Raw genomic sequence first — 17,189 nt, forward strand, 5'->3', positions numbered from 1 at the left:
CTGGTATGTTTCGGATCATTGTCCTTCAGCATAACCCAAGTGCTCTTGACCTTGAGGTCATGAACTTTTGGGCGGACATTCTCCTTTACGATTTTCTGGTAGAGCGGAGAATTCATGGTTCCATCGATTATGGCAAGTTGTCCAGGTCCTGAAACTGCAAGGCAGTCCCAGACCTTCACACTACCACCACGTTTGACTGCTGGGATGGTATTCTTTTTATAAAATGCTGTGTTAGTTTTATGCCAGATGTAATGGGACGCACACCTTTCAAAATGTTCAACTTTTGTCTCATCAGTCCACAGAATATTTGCCCAAAAGTCTTGGGGATAATCAAAATTTTTTTTGCAAATGTGAGACGAGCCGTTGTGTTCTTTTTGGTCAGCAGTGGCTTTCTCCTTGGAACTCTCCCATGGATGCCATTTTTGCCCAGTCTCTTTCTTACTGTTCAATCAATTACCGGTACTTTGTTTCTCACCTGCTCTTGAATTTCTAGATCGCAGCATAATGTGTTGCTTTTTTAAATCTTTTAGCGTGCTTCACTTTGTCAGACAGCTTCTATTTGTGATTCTTGATTCAACAGGTCTTTACTTTTTCACAGAAGGCCAGGCAGGTTTGAACAGCTTTTTTCCCTTAATTAAATCATCATTTAAAAACTGCATTTTGTATTTACTCTGGTCATCTTTGTGCAATATTACAATTTGTTTAATGATCTGAATCATTTAAAGTGTTACTAAACCCACAACAGTAAAATCAGTCTGTAAAGCATGCTTGTTAAACTCATTATGGAACCTAAGGGATTAATTCACCGCATTGTGTAAAAAGGACATTTGATCCTGTCTTCTCTGATCCCCAATCCATCCCTTTCTTCCACTATCCCCATTCATCTGCTGGTGGAACAGAACCTTGGGGCCAAGCTGCACATGCTCAATTTGGTGTGTATTGCTAGAGTTATTTTTTCATGGGAGAGTGCATGTGATCAGCACAGGGTCAATAAGCACTGTATAGAAAAAGGGTCAGGGGTCCTACAGCCTCAAAAGACAATCAGGGGAGAATGAAAACTCCTCCTAAAAGATTTAACCAGTGTTCTGCTACACACTGATAGAAGTCACAAGACTGCTATATACTGCTGATGAGAAAAGGTAATTAGCAGTTTATATTTACTAAAATAATTACATTTCCATGTTCTGTGTACTGTGGGAGAGCAGATATAATGAATGCGGGGTTATAGGTTTAGTGACACTTAAAGGAACATGTTACAGATGTTGATGTGTTGCTGCACCACGCATTTTGAAAGGCATCCCAATGCACTAAAGCAGGGGTCTACAAACTGCGGCCCAGGGGTCGGATGTGGCCCTTTGCTTGCCTCTATCCGGCCTTTGGGGCTTTATTCCTCCCACTGTTCTTAATAGTGAGGCACAATCACTGCCACTGCAGCCAACAGTGAGGCACTATTCCTCCCCCCAACACAAATGACCAGGGAATATTCCTCTTACTGATACCAATGATGGGGCACTATTCCTTCCACTGACATCAATGATGGGGTACCATTCCTCCCACTGACACCAATGATGGGGCACTATTCCTCCCACTAATACCAATGATGGGGCACTATTCCTCCCACTAATACCAATGATGGGGCACTATTCCTCCCACTGATACCAGTGATGGGGCACTATTCCTCCCACTGACACCAATGATGGGGCACTATTCCTCCCACTGACACCAATGATGGGGCACTATTCCTCCCACTGATACCAATGATGGGGCACTATTCCTCCCACTAATACCAATGATGGGGCACTATTCCTCCCACTGACACCAATGATGGGGCACTATTCCTCCCACTAATACCAATGATGGGGCACTATTACTCCCACTGACACCAAGGATGGGGCACATTTTCTCTCACTGACACCAATGATGATGGGGCACTATTCCTTCCATTGACACCAAGGATTGGGCACTATTCCTTCCACTGACACCAATGATGGGGTACTATTCCTCCCACTGACATCAATGATGGGACACTATTCCTCCCACTGATACCAATGATGGGGAACTATTCCTCCCACTGACAACAATGATGGGATATTGTTCCTCCACTAACACCAAAGATGGGGCACTATTCCTCCCACTGACACCAATCATGGGGCATTGTTCTTCCCACTAACACCAAAGATGGGGTATTATTACTGATGCCAGGACATTCTCTACTCTCTCTGGCCACAGTCCGGCCCTTCTAAAATCTGAAGGGTAGAAAACTGGCCCTTTGTTAAAAATGCTTGGAGACCCCTGCACTTAAGCATTGCACAAGGGGCAAACAAAATACCTGCACGTATGAGGGAGCATGTGATGGTGCTGCTGCTTGTTGATTGGCTGCCCAAACTGCAAGCATGGGAGAAGGCCCATCCATTCACGACTTTGAGCCCCAGAACTACATTATCTAAGAGCCCTTCCCTATACACAGTATGGACAGGCTTTTGGGAGGCAGCAGTTTAGCTTGGAAATAAATATGTATACATGTAAAGAGTAAAAGTGAGGGGTGGTGGATAGGTGACATTTTCTTGGGGTGACAATGCTGCTTGGGATATTAGTGGAGCAGAGTCATTACCTCACTAGAAGAAGATAGTAGCTCACTGGATTTCTGGCAGATCAACGGGAATAAAACACAATGAAATGTACCTGTAATAGAGAGATGTACTGAATATATTTTTTTGCCAATTCATGTACTGTAAGAAGAAATGGAAACTAATTAATCCAATTTCCATATAATGCCCACTAACAAATGCAGACCGGCCATACCAATAGACATTTCTTTTTCTCCAGGGCTCCAAAAACATGGCGGAGATTGACAACGGGATGCGGTTGGGCCTCTGTGATTGCAATGACTCCAATCTGACCGGTACCGGGTCCCCGTCTGCAGGTACATTGCAACCAAAAGGTTTTTTTTTTATTTCTTTTATTATTGTAAGAAACAAAATACCATCAAAAAGTAAAGTTTTTAGGTATGTAAATCTGAAATATAACATATGAACATTTCACATTTTTATTCCAAGACAGCAGGTGAGACTTTAACCTCATTTGTAAAGGTTTTCCAGGCTATTATTATTATTATACAGGATTTATATAGCGCCAACAGTTTGCTCAGCGCTTTAGGCTATGTTTATTTGCTGGTAAAAAAGTTGGTTACAGAAATCAATAGCAGAAACTGAAATTTACACACAGTTATAATAGGTCAGAGCAGTAACTCTTCCTCCTTCCTTGCCTGTTTAGATTTTTACAGGGGAGTTTCATTCAGAGAGAAAGAAAGAGAGAGCCTGAAGGCAAACAGCTTCTGCTGTCCTCTGTTATGGGGGCATTGACCCTTTGCCTCACCATATGAATGTAGGTCCTAAAGAGAGACAAGGCGTAAAACCTGGCCAGGATTTACCAGGATACACGGACTTTGCTGTGGACTCCCAGGTTGCAGCCCTCAAAAACACCTAGACTAGATACAGCTGAAGTGATGAGATACAAAAGATATGAAATCTTGGTCTAGACAGGCAAGAGGTCAGAGCTGCCAGGAGTTATCTTCCTCTAACTTGCCTGTTTTGTTTAGACAGCTCCTGAATAAATTGGCCCTAGTAAGTGTGTTTGTATGACGGTGTATATCCATGTGAAATAGAGACCTTAAAATATAAGCTCTTTGGGGGCTGGGACCAATTTGAATGTACAGTATGTAAAGAGCTGCATGAATTGTCAGCCCTTTATAAATATCTGTAATAAATAGGATTGGCTTTCTAAAAATAAACCTTAACCACTTACCTACCGGGCACTTATACCCCCTTATTTACCAGGCCAATTTTCAGCTTTCAGCGCTGTCGCACTTTGATTGACAATTGCGCGGTCATGCAAGATTGTACCAATATGAAATTTTTATCATTTTTTTCTCACAAATAGAGCTTTCTTTTGGTGGTATTTAATCGCCACTGGGCACTTTACTTTTTGTGCTATAAGCAAAAAAATTGCAAAAACATTTGGGGAAAAAAAAATTTTCTTTGTTTCTATTATAAAATCTTTCAAACAGGTAATTTTTCTCCTTCACTGATGTGCGTTGATGAGGCAGCACTGATGGGCACTGATAGGCAGCACTGAAGGGCACTGATAGGCGGAACTGATAGGCAGCACTAATGAGGTGTCACGGATAGGTGGCACTGATATGCGGCACTGATTGGTGGCACTGATAGGCGACACTGATAATGGGTACTGATAGACAGCTCTGATAGGTGGCACTGACTGCCATCACTGCTGGGCACTGACTGGCGGCACTGCTGGGCACTGACTGGCACAATCGCTGGGCACTGACTGGCAGCACTGCTGGGCTGCACTGATGGGCACAGGTGGGTGGCACTGGTGGGCACAGGTGGGTGGCACTACTGGGCACAGGTAGGTGGCACTTCTGGGCACAGGTGGTGACACTGCTGGGTGGCACAGGTGGACGCATTGCTGGGCACAGGTGGGCGCACTGCTGGGCACAGGTGGGCGGAGCTTGTGTGTGGCACTGCTGGGCACCGATCATCAGGGCACTGATGATCAGTGACCCTGATGATCGGTGCCGATCCCCGCTCTGACAACTGCCGGTTTTCGGCAGTACTCTCCTCACGATCTGACAGCGTGAGGAAAGTGCAGCCGAGAATCGGCATTTGCATTTCCCGGTGATCAGCGTGTCATTGGACACAGCTGATCACGTGGTAAAAGGCCGCTGTGATTGGCCTTTTACCACGTCACGTGATCAGCTGTGTCCGTAGGACACAGCGATCACGGAGATCGCCGGGTGCGCGCCCCCGCGTTCTGGGAGGACGTCATATGACGTCCACCCAGAACTGGCCGGCCGCAGTGCAGCTGTCATTCGGCTATCTGCGGTCGGCAAGTAGTTAAACTTCAGTGCAGGGACTTCTTGTGCTGACCTGTCAAACAAACCAAAAACAAAACAAAACCAAGTAAATGTACATATGGCCACATATCGTGTACTGTTAAGGCAGACCTTTGTCTTTGCCAGGTTCCTCTCTTACATAGTTGCCAGTCATTTTTGTTTTCTAGAAGCAGTCCAGGTTTTTATCAATTTATCCTTAGAAAGTTCTGTCCCTGTGTCAGTCTGTTTTCTATTTTTATTAAATTACTCCTTTGATGAATTTAAGATTCAATCTTTTTTATTTCCTGTAAGTTTCCTAAAGTGGAACTTAAGTCAGAAAATGTAGTTCTACTAGATCACTATGTAAAACGTTTAAAACAAGTGCCTATACTGTTTAAAATCCAGTAATGCAATGGGGGAGATTTACTAAAACTGGTATACACAAATTCTGATGTAGTAGTGCACAGTAGCCACTGTGTCACCCTGCTGTGCACATGCTCAGTTGCTCCATAGAGGCCGATCTGCTAACAGCCTAAGGGCTAGTTCACACTAGATGCAGTTCAGTGCACTTTTTTTTCTGCATAAAAAATGCATGCATAGTGTTTTCCATATACTCCAATGACCCTGGTTCACACTAGGGCAGTTAATTCCAGTCAGTTTCTGGTGCAGGAAGAAAAAGTAGAACATGCTGCATTTTTTCTGCACAGAACCATACTGGAACATGGCAAACGACATCAAAACTGCACCAGAACTGCGTGTGGTGTGAACTGCAAGCGAAAACGTATCCAGAGTGCATTTTTGTAGTGTGAACTGGCCCTAAAGATTTACTGCTGCTCAGGGGCTTTGGGCTTCAGCAAAATGGCCGCCTGCAGAAAGAAACAGCAACAATGCTAGAGGCAATTTACAGCACACACTAATTTTGGTAGCATAATTATTAATACATGTATGTTCCTTGCTAAGGAACATTGTTTTTCATCAAATGGCTGTGGGTAAACTTCCGCTTTAAGTTAACATTTAAGGCCCATTCACACCAGCTGCGGTAGGATTGTGTCGGGCGTTTAATCCAGCACAGTCCCAATGCAAGACAAGGCAAAATGCCTTGTTCCTACCTGGCCGGTTCACACCACCGCTTTGCTGAAAAAAGGACAGAATGCATTACTTTTTAACGGCGCAGAGCAGTGTAACACATTCCACTGCCTTGCAACATGCTTCAGCCAATAGAACTAAATAAAATGTCTCTGTGTGACATTTCAATAATGTTTGTTTATTCCTTAAAAACAAACTCTCCTTGAATGAAGATGTGCATTGTAAATGAATAAAGATTTTAATTCCAGTGACATGATATAGCGGGGGCTGTATCTCTGGGACTCTGGGCAATTTTACATAAGACTGGATGAAACCTATTAACCCAGCAGCAAAGTGTTCTATTATCTGAAAGTGCACCTGTCATTCTAATTAATAGTTTGCGCACCCTCTGGAGTCAAAGCTAGAGCTCTCTAATTAGCAGCTTATGTTCTGTGAGGATTGGAGAGCTATGAGGTCTGACACTGTTTCCACACACAGAGGATGTGTTCTCTGCAGTATGTTGGCAGGGGACACGTATTTTTTACTAGTGGTTAGTAACTAAAGAAGATTTTTTTTTTTACAAGAGAGAATAGAACTTTTAAGGTGCCTATACAAAGAGGAAGTTTTTTTTATTGACAGGAAATTTGAAAGCAGAACTTCACCCTAAAGGGAAAGCTCCAATTTTTGGAAGTGGGTACCTGGTTTTAACAGGTTCCCATTCCCACTTCCAGTCAGACTGCCTAGGCCAGGGTTGGCAACCTGTGGCTCTCCAGTTGTTGCAGGACTACAAGTTCCATCATGCCTCTGCAAGTCATAGCTGTAACTGTCAGTTTTGCAATGTCTCATGGGAAATGTAGTTCCACAACAACTATAGAGCCGCAGGTTGCCTACCTCTGGCCTAGGCGATTCCAACAGAAGTTCTCCCTTTCCATAACACTCTGGGACACATCACAGGTCTTAGAAGGCTGTGGGACCATTTAAAAGAATGCAGCGTGGCTCGTGCATGTGGAGTGGGAGACCAGCTATAAAGCTACATAGAGTCACAGATGGCTTCCTTCCCAGTCAACATGCTGGTGCCTGGAGATAAGCAAACAGCTGGCTTTGGTGAGGACAGCGCAGGGTCCCTGGACAGGTAAGTGTCCTTTTATTCAAAGTCACAAGCTGCGGTATTTGTAGCTGCTGACTTTTATTTTTTATTTTCAAAGATGGTGAAGAACCTCTTTAAAAATCAAATATGAACATATACAAAGAAGGTCAATAAAACAGATATATGTGAGCGCACACACAAAAAAATATATATACATATGTAGCAGCTGTGCACCAGGTAACCATAAAAACCTCAGAGAACAATGTAAATCAAAAGTGCAGAGCTAAAAAGGGAAATACAGTATGAGTAGTACGCGTATCTACATCATTAGAAAAACAGTTCATTAGGTGACTTGAAGTGACTTCAGGTGCTCTCATGTGACTGTATCCTCCTATTAGTAAGGTGCTGTGATATAAAGTGCGGAAAGAATGCGCACGCACCAGAAGGCGCAATTTAATGAGCGTTTGTATATATTTGTCCTGATGTCATCTGCTAGTCTGGGTAGTGTCTGGAATCCAGTATATTCCCTTCAATGGTCCTAGATGCTGTTAGTAGGACATCAAGGTGGTCCAGGGATCCCCTCAGGTGATAGCTCAGGTACTGCCCTATGGGGGTTGTAAGGGCTCCCTCTCCGGTGGTCAGGTGGGTGGCTGTAAATGAATACTCCCCAGGGGAGTCAAAGCAGAGACATCTCCATAGTGTAGTATAGTATGGGGTTTTATTGAGGTATAAACGAACAAAGATTCTTGCAACAAGTGGAATAAAACAATGTGGACTAACCGTTCAGTGCATAAGATGGCCACCGGAGCTCCACGATGCTCCGGCGGCGTGACGTCACGGCGTTGCTGGCTCCTCCTACGCGTTTCGTGCGCACGCACGTCGTCTGGGGGGACTTGCCAATAACGCCGAGCCGTGTGATGCCAATTTATATGCTAGGCGCATGCGCGTTCGGAATACGCCATTTTGAAGGAGTCTTAGTCCTGTGCTCCTGCACGATCGTGCAGGCGCCATTTTCTATGGGATATTTTCAATCTAAAGTAGCGCTATAGCTACGATATATATGCTTTAATGGTACTGGCTAGTTCTCTTGCACGAATGCGAACAAGAATATGCCATCATCAGTATGTGATATGATAAAAAATACCGGGGTTTGCCAATATATGTTCATTTACAGCAGTCAAAATTATATCGAAATGGTATGATGTACATATAAATTAAACCATTCGACAATCAGCCAATGAGCCTGGTGTTTACTTAAAAAGAGTGCATACTAATTCCTAAAAAAGTAGCACTAGCATATAAAAAGTCTATGGTAAAAATGTACATAAATGTGTAGAACAATAGATAGTGCATATTAACATAATGAAATTAGTTAATAATAATAGTATTAATGATGATACAGAAATCAGAGGTATAAATATTATTGAACATTTGTGATGCCCTTTGCTAGTATTGTAGTATAAAAAGTAGATATTAAAAAACATGTAAAATAAAATCATGATTACATTCTGAGCACCATGTCAAGATTTTTTTATATATATATGAATAGGATAAGACCGTATTCTTTCCCATTCTATTCCTTAAAATTGTAGATAAAGTGTACAGCAGAAAGATGTTAACTGTTGTTGATAAAACAGTTTAGATCTATGTCTATATTGTGGCCTTTTGGGTGCAGGGTTCGGAGCTCGTGTATCCAGCGTGTTTCAAACTGTGAGACTGCCTGCAATTTATTGACACCTCTCCAATGCGGTTTTACTACATCTATTCCAACAATTTGTAGTGAAGAGGGATCTTTTTTATGTTTCTGTTTATAATGGTAAGACATATACAAAGAAGGAATTGTCTGAAATAATGGCCTCCATCTGCTTCTTCAGAAGTTTTATCTACAATTTCCACATAAAATTATATTATTAACATGCAAATTTAAAGCTGAATTCTGGGGATATGAAAATGTATCTTCATATTGAGACTTCACCCACACTGCAAGGGTTAAATGCTAATTTTCTGCCTAGGGTACCAATAAAAAACACTTTTACTTGCTGTACCTGGCAGCTGCCTCTCTCCTTTTCTGTCTGAAGCTCTGAGTTATGAGCGGGCCCTCGACATCCTCTATAACAATGCAGAATTGCTGATCCTGCATTGTACGTGATGATGTCAGAGCTGCGACCCGTGGATGCAGTGCCAAAAAAAAAACAGCTTCAGGGGATTGGTTGCTTGAAGAGGAAAAGCCTGCAGGAGAGAGGGATGAATTAAGCAAAACTCTCTTTATTGGTACCCTATGCAAAAACAAGCATTTAGCCTTTGGAGTGCAGGGAAGCTGTGCTGCACATGTAGTCTTTTAATTTCTCTGGAGTACAGCTTTAATACTCGGGGAAACATTTCAGTAGATTTTTGTATGTAAGGTTTTAAATACATCAAAGAAATATTAAGGAAAGGACCAATCATGCAACAACTCAGAAGAAGACCTCCCACAAGTTTCATAAGGAGAATCCCGAACCTCCTAGGCTCCTAAAAGGTGGTCCAATCAATCTAAGAGACTAAAAGTATAAATGTTTTTACTGGCATTACAGGGATATGGCACCTATTAAATATCCCCATAATTATCTCCCAATTATATACAGTGCCTTGAAAAAGTATTCATATCCCTTGAAATTGTCCAAATGTTGTCATGTTACAACCAAAAGCATAAATGTATTTTATTGGGATTTTATGTGATAGACCAACACAAAGTGGCACATAATTGTGAAGTGGAAGAAAAATGATAAATGGTTTCAAAATTGTTTACAAATGAATATCTGAAAAGTGTGGCATGCATTTGTATTCAGCCCTCTTTACTCTGATACCCATAACTAAAATCTGGTGGGACCAATTGTCTTCAGAAGTCACCTAATTAGTAAATAGAGTCCACCTGTGTGTAATTTAACCACTTCCGCGCCACCCTATAGCAGAAATACTGCTACAAGGCGGCACGGGTGTGCAAATTCACGTATATATATGTGATTTTGCTGTTCCAAGTATTCGAGGTCTCGGCTGTCAATCACCGGGTCCCAGCTGGTGATTCCCCACTGGAACCCGGTGATTGCCGAGTTTTACCGACAGGGGAGAGACCTGTATGTAAACAATACAGATCTCTCCCCTGTCAGATCCTGCACACTGCTTTGTATAGCTCTGCATAGAAGAGCCATACAAAGCAGTGTGCTTACAGTGAAACGCACACACAGCCCACATAGTAAATCAGCACACAGTTTAACCCTTTGATTGGCCTACGTGTTAACCTCTTCCTGCCCAGTGCCATTAGTACAGTGTCAGTGCTTTTTATTAGCACTGATCACTGTATAGGTGTCACAGGGGATGTCAGTGACACCAAGTCAGTTCCCTCCAGTGTCAGAATGGCCGCCGCAGTCTTGATATAAGTCGCTGATCACCACCATTTCTAGTAAAAATTCCGGTGTTCCAATCCCCTCCATGGCCACATGTGTATAAAATCATCACCTAGGCATGCAGACTGCTTCTACAAACATTTGTGAAAGAATGGGTCGCTCTCAGGAGCTCAGCGAATTCAAGTGTGGTACTGTGATAGGTTGCCACCTGTGTAATACATATTCCATAGTCATCTGTTAGTGACATTATAACACAGTGGAAGCAGCCGGGAACAGCAACTCAGCAACTAGGCCACGTAAAATGACAGAGCGGGGTCAGCGCATGCTGAAGCGCACAGTGAGCAGAAGTCACCAACTGTCTGCAAAGTCAATAACTAAAGACCTCCAAACTTGGTGTGGCCTTCAGATTAGCACAACAGTGTGTAGAGAGCTTCATGGAATGGGTCTCCATGGCCGAGCAGCTGCATCCAAGCCTTACATCATCAAGTGCAATGCAGAGCATCGGATGCCGTGGTGTAAAGCACGCCGCCACTGGACTCTAGAGCAGTGCAGATGTGTTCTTTGGAGTGCCGAATCACGCTTCTCTGTCTGGCAATCCGATGGATGTGTCTGGGTTTGGCGGTTGCCAGGAGAACGGTACTTGCCTGACTGCATTGTGCCAAAGTTTGCTGGAGGGGGGATTATGGTGTGGAGTTGTTTTTCAGGGGTTGGGCTTGGCCCCCTAGTTCCAGTGAGGGGAACTCTTAAGAAGTCAGCATACCAAAATAGTTTGGACAGTTTCATGCTCCCAACTTGGAGGATGGCCCCTTCCTGTTCCAACATGACTGCCCACCAGTGCACAAAGCAAGGTCCATAAAGACAAGGATGAGCCAGTTTGGGGTGGAGGAACTTGACTGGCCTGTACAGTCAATTCGATAGAACATCTTGGGGATGAATTAGAGCGGAGACTGTGAGCCAGGCCTCCTCCCCCGACATCACAAATGTGCTTCTGGAAGAATGGTCCAACCTTCCCATAGACACCCTCCTAAACTTTGTGGACGGCCTTCCCAGAAGAGGTGAAGCTGTTATAGCTGAAAAAGGTGGGCCGGCTCAAAATTTAACCCTACAGACTAAGACTGGGATGCCATTAAAGTTCATGTGTGTGTAAAGGCAGGCGTCCCAATACTTTTGGCAATATAGTGTAAATGATCAAAACAGAAACTAAACAAGGAAGATACAATAAATATATCCTTAAATTATTATGGACTAAACGTAATGCAACATGGCAATATAACTCAAAAGGACAAAGATTGTTATCTTACCACCTGGTCTAATCGGTTTGTGAAATCCGCCCTTCAAATGTTATCACCATATGAGACGTCAAAGTCCACCCCTAATATACCTCCACCACATTATGGCACCAGCTGCACATATGGCAGCATATGACGTCACGTTATGTTGATGCCACACCACGTATGCATTAGCAGGTCCCAGTGTGGACAATGCTACCCTCACACTGCTTAAGGAGACTTGCCCAAAGCTCCCCTCCCTAACACCCTAACAACCTATGTTGTTATGTTGTTGGATGTTGGATGGGAGGTGGCTGAGTTAAATTTTTATAGTGTGTACCCAGCATAAGAGAGGAACCCAATAAGCCTTTGTAGTCTAGGAAATATTTTGTTCGGTACCCACAGCTTCAGCACCCCCATACTTTAGCAGTCTAGGGTCCTGAGATCATCAAGACCGGAGCAAGGCTGTGGAACTGCCGAGGAACAGTCCAATGCCAGGCAGCACAGTGGCTAAATGGTTAGCACATCTGCCTACAAGTACTAGGGTCATTGTTTAAATCCCAACCATGGCACCACCTGCCTGGAGTTTGCATGTTCTCTCTGTGCCTGTGTGGGTTTACTCCAATTTCCTCCCAAACTCCAAAGACATGCTGGTAGGTTAATTGTGGATCCTGTCTAAATTGTCCCTAGTATGTGTATGTATGAATGTGAGTTAGGGACCTTAGATTTTACACCCCTTGAGGGTTGGGGACTGATGAGAATGTACAATATATATATGTAAAGCACTGCGTAAATTGACAGCACTATATAAATACCTGCAAGGGATTTTTTTTTTTTACACAGAGTTGGGCTTTAACGTTCATTTGGGGCTGAAGAAAACATCTTTGCTAACCCATTTGTTTCCTGAGCTATATGAGCTACACTGTCCTGCACTCCCATTAAGGCCTGCATCCCACTGGTGCAATTTTGGATGCAACTTGAGTTGCACATAATCGCACAACAATGGAAATCACATTGATTTCAATGATGCATGTTCACATTAATGCAGCTGCGACTTTATGGAAGGTACCTATGATACTTTTGGTGCTGTGTTGTGTTCAATGGAAGTGCATCAAAATCACATATACATGCATTTTTTATATGTGTGTGATGCAATTTCGCTGCGTTTTTCCCCCCAACTATTCTCCTCCTCCCTCCCCCTGCAGGAATCACACCAGTATGAAAAGCATGTCAAAAATGCATCAAAAACCCATAAAAATGCACCAAGTAGCACTGCAGTTGCAGTACCTAATCTTATTGTAAATCGGATGAAATTGCAGCTGCACCAGTGTGAACTAGGCCTAAAGGATGCAGTCTGGTTACAGCAGTGGTTGCCAACTAACAGGTTATAGGGGACCTCCACTGTGGCCCTTGACATCACCAATTGGCTACACATAATGGTCAGCATATTTAATGCTACAGAGGACTTTCAGAGACTGCAGACACCCTAATGAAGGTCAGAGATAAGGAACATGCTACAGGAGTTCCCTGCTATGAACTCCTTACAAGTCATTGTTCTCCATCCCACTATAAACTTTGGGGGAAGGGGTTCACACAGCAAGTACAAAATGGCCACAGGTTTGTCAGGGGATTAGAGTGATTTTAGACCTCAAATTCCTTTGTACACAGTGTAGTCAGACATGTTTGGGTTGACCAATAGCATCCAGCCAAATTTGGAAAATTGAGTGGATCAAGGAGGAAGTGAAGAGCTGCGCACAAGAAGGAGAAGAGGATGAAAACTAAACAATTAGGAATTACAGAACACCCAGATAAGTAGAAGATATGGTGTACTATGGCTATGTTGTGATTTTTATTTGGCAATGTTAGCAGCGGATATATTCTTTTATTAAGCACTGCTTGTTTTACAGTTTATGTGTCTCTAGGCTCTTGTCCTCGGCCCCATTGCAATTTTGTAGTGTTTAGCATCTAGTACCCTGGGGAGATAAAAGCTCCTCGTCCAGGCCTAAATTCAACTGCTGCCGCCATCTCATTTCATTCTCTTCTCTTACAATCGAACCCTTGCTGATAATAACATTTGTAATTCTAATTAACGGTCTGATAATTAATTAGCATCTCTGCAGAAATGACAGAGAATAATTAGACCTAAACACGGTGGTAATGGAAACAGCCCAGGTGAAGTGACGAGACTGGTGAAGCTTGTTCCAATTAGTGAAGATGTACCACGGTTAGAACATCATTTGTGGTCATCCTTAATGACCCCTTAGAAGCTTAATATAAGGCCACATTTCACGGGGAAGAGATCCACACATGGTGGTCCTGCCCCCACCTGGTGGGTATTAGTCGAGGATTTTTGGCCTTCTGTCGACCCTCTTTCATGTCCCTTTCCGCAAGGATGCTAGGCAAGCCCTTCTTTGCTGCCTAATCCCGGGACTCTTTTCATACCAGCAGAAATTGGCCACATACCAATTTATAGCACCAAGCAGGCTATAGCCAGGGCTTGGAAGAAACCCTGTCCAGTTCACAGAGGTGAAGAGCATTCTAACCACCCTAATGATCCATGAGAAGATGACCAGTATCCTTCATGACTCCCACTCCAAATTCCTCAAGTTTGTGGACTGTTGGTGGTCTTATGCTCTCCCAACTCTGCATCCGGCCAGTGTGGGCACCCCTGTTTAATAAGTAGTTCTTCAGTCTGTGAGAACCTTTCGTGTTTTTATTCTAACCACTCTCTTCTCCCTCCTGTCTCCACCTTGCCCCCTCCCCTCCCCTTTTTTTTTCTCTCCCCACCCTCAGACCCTCCTACCCTCTAATGAATAAAAACAAACAAGGGCGCACTCTCATCGTGCATTACCGTGGTATAACACGTAATTTATTAAATAAAAAGGATGTATACTCACAAACCAACGTGATAATGAGCAGTATAGGTGATCCACAAAACCAGTCGCAATGCAAATGTGTCTAATGATGCGGATAAGCTGATGCGTTTCAGGAGTTAAACCCCCTTCCTCAGAGCTTTTTTCCTCCTACCCTCTGTGGTTGGGGGTTCTCCCCTCTCCCCCTTTTTACACTCAGCCCTGGGTCCTTTGGGCCCAGTCCTTTGTGATTACCTCTGGCCCAGTTGGTTGGGGTAGATGGTACACAGTCTTGTACATTCCAAACACATGCATTGATTTTATGATCATTTTTCTTTATTGTTTCCTATATGTCCCCAGCGTGAGAACTATGTGTTACTCCTGTTCATTTTGATATATTACTATATTATTTCAATAAAAATTACTGTACCAGAATATAATACAGTTGTCATAAAGCCGTGCTTGATCAAAACTTGGAAAGTAGCAAGAGATAGAGTAGAAGCAACACACAAAATGCTCATTTGCATGTTTGCTTTTATGTTATTTTTGTCTTCTTTGACTACCCTGGACTCATGTGGGCCCATCATGCATCAGAAAAGAAGAGGGTGGAGGTGTAAAGACCTACATAGTTATTTACTGAGGATGAAACTGTCCATCCTGTTAAACCGCTGTATCGTCTTGGCCATTGTGCTGCAGCTTAGCTACAGTTATACAAGCTGTACACTCACTACTTTACATTGTATCAGTGTCATTTCTTCAGTGTTGTCACATGAAAAGATATGATAAAATATTTACAAAAATGTGAGGGGTGTACTCACTTATGTGAGATACTGTGTGTGTGTATGTATGTATGTATGTATATATATATATATTGTAATGTCAAGTTAATATAGCCAGACTGCAATTCCTAATTTGCAGCATACTGACAGGAATAGTACCAGCTGATTGGCGAAGGGCCAACGTGTGAAAGAGACATATACTACAGAAGTACAGACCAGTCAGTCTAACATCAATAGTAAGTAAACTAATTAAGAGGGAAATAAGGGACTATATTCAAGAATTTGCTGAAGGAAACAGTATAATTAGTAGTAATCAGAATTAATTTACGAAACGTCGTTCTTGCTAAACCAATCTCTTAACATTCTACAAGGAAGTGAGCTGCAATCTAGATAAAGGAAGGGCAGTGGATGTGGTGTATCTGGATTTTGCAAAAGCATTTGATACAGTTCCACATAAATATTTAAGTTACAATTAAATTATTTACAATTGCAAATAGGCACTATCGTGTTTGTTCATGGATAGAAAACTGGTTACAAGGGCACATTCAACAGGTGGTGATAAACAGCGAGTACTGGACTGAAGTGGTAAGTGGGGTACCACAAGGCTCTGTCCTGGGACCAATTCTGTTTAATTTTTCAATAAATGATATAGAGATTGGTAAATAATTGATAAATAATCTCAGTGTTTGATGACGATACAAAGCTATGGTCGGGCAATAATTTCACAGCAAGATATAGATAGTTTACAAGACCTCATTAAAATACTGAGGTAGGCAAATAGATGGCAAATGAGGTTTAATGTTGAAAAATACACAGTAATGCATTACGGGGTAAAAATAGGAACGCAAATAACTCACTGGAGGGAGAACCTCTGGGGAAATCCAGAAAGGAAAAAGATCTGAGGGTCCTAGTAGATGACAGGCTCGGCAATGGCATGCGATGCCAAGCTGCAGCAAGCAAAGCAACTAAAATATGAGCATGCATTAAAAAGGGAATTTACTCAAGAGATAAAACTGTAATCTTGCCACTTTCAATACTCTGGTTCGGCAACATCTAGAGTATGCCATCCAGTTCTGGTCAATCCTCAGGAAGGATGTGCTTAAACTAGAGAGAGTCCTGAGAAGGGCAACAAAGTTAATAAGGGGGCCGGAAGATCTCAGTTATGAGGATTGACTACAAGCAATAAACATATTCTCCATGGAGAAGAGAAGCTTGAGAGGGGATATGCCAGCGATATACAAGTATCTTAATGGTGATTCTAGTATAGGGAATAAACTATTCAGTCTCAGGGTGCATAACAAAACACACGGACACTCCATGAAATTGGAGGAGAAGCGGTTTAACCTTGAACCGCATAGGGGGGTTTTCACTGTCAGGGTGGTAAGGATGTGGAACTCACTTCCACAATTGGTGGTGTTAGCAGGAAGCATTGATAGTTTTAAAAACACTCTTGGACAGGTATCTTGACGAACACAGTATACAGGGATACGGGCAATGTTTTCGACATGAACACGCACACACGTTAAACTTGATGGACTGGTGTCTTTATTCAATCCTACTAACTATGCAACTATTTCATGGAAGCAGCCATAGTAGTGCTACTTATAGACTACAAAACAGTGTTGGTGTCTCTTTAACAAATTTGCCTGTCTCCTCACTCTTACTAGAGACACGGAATACTAATTCTTCTCACTATCAGAAGCCATTCTAGCTTTTTCTCGATGTAACAATATAAAATTCTGTGACTGACGTATTGTAGTGTGTTTTGAAGACTGGCCGGACGGGCTAATGGCTTCAAAAGTACATTTGTTCAAAAGATAGCTACCACACTGTGTGCCTGTGAGCCGGGTCTACACGCATTGTATAT

At 42.8% G+C, this 17,189-nt stretch overlaps 1 protein-coding gene across 1 annotated transcript in view; it reads left to right on the plus strand.

The window, feature by feature from the left end:
- LOC149442980 (melanin-concentrating hormone receptor 1-like) overlaps positions 1–17,189 on the plus strand; it is a 48,427-nt gene that overhangs the window by 4,860 nt on the left and 26,378 nt on the right. The window contains exon 2 of the mRNA XM_089656023.1: positions 2,827–2,923. Coding sequence (XP_089512149.1) covers positions 2,839–2,923 — 85 coding nt within the window. The 5' untranslated portion in view covers positions 2,827–2,838. The remainder of the gene's footprint in view (positions 1–2,826; positions 2,924–17,189) is intronic.

The sequence above is a fragment of the Staurois parvus genome, unplaced genomic scaffold (genome assembly GCF_062004578.1).
Source record: "Staurois parvus isolate SC_StPar_1 unplaced genomic scaffold, SC_StPar_1.0 ptg000882l, whole genome shotgun sequence".
Lineage (NCBI taxonomy): Eukaryota > Metazoa > Chordata > Amphibia > Anura > Ranidae > Staurois > Staurois parvus.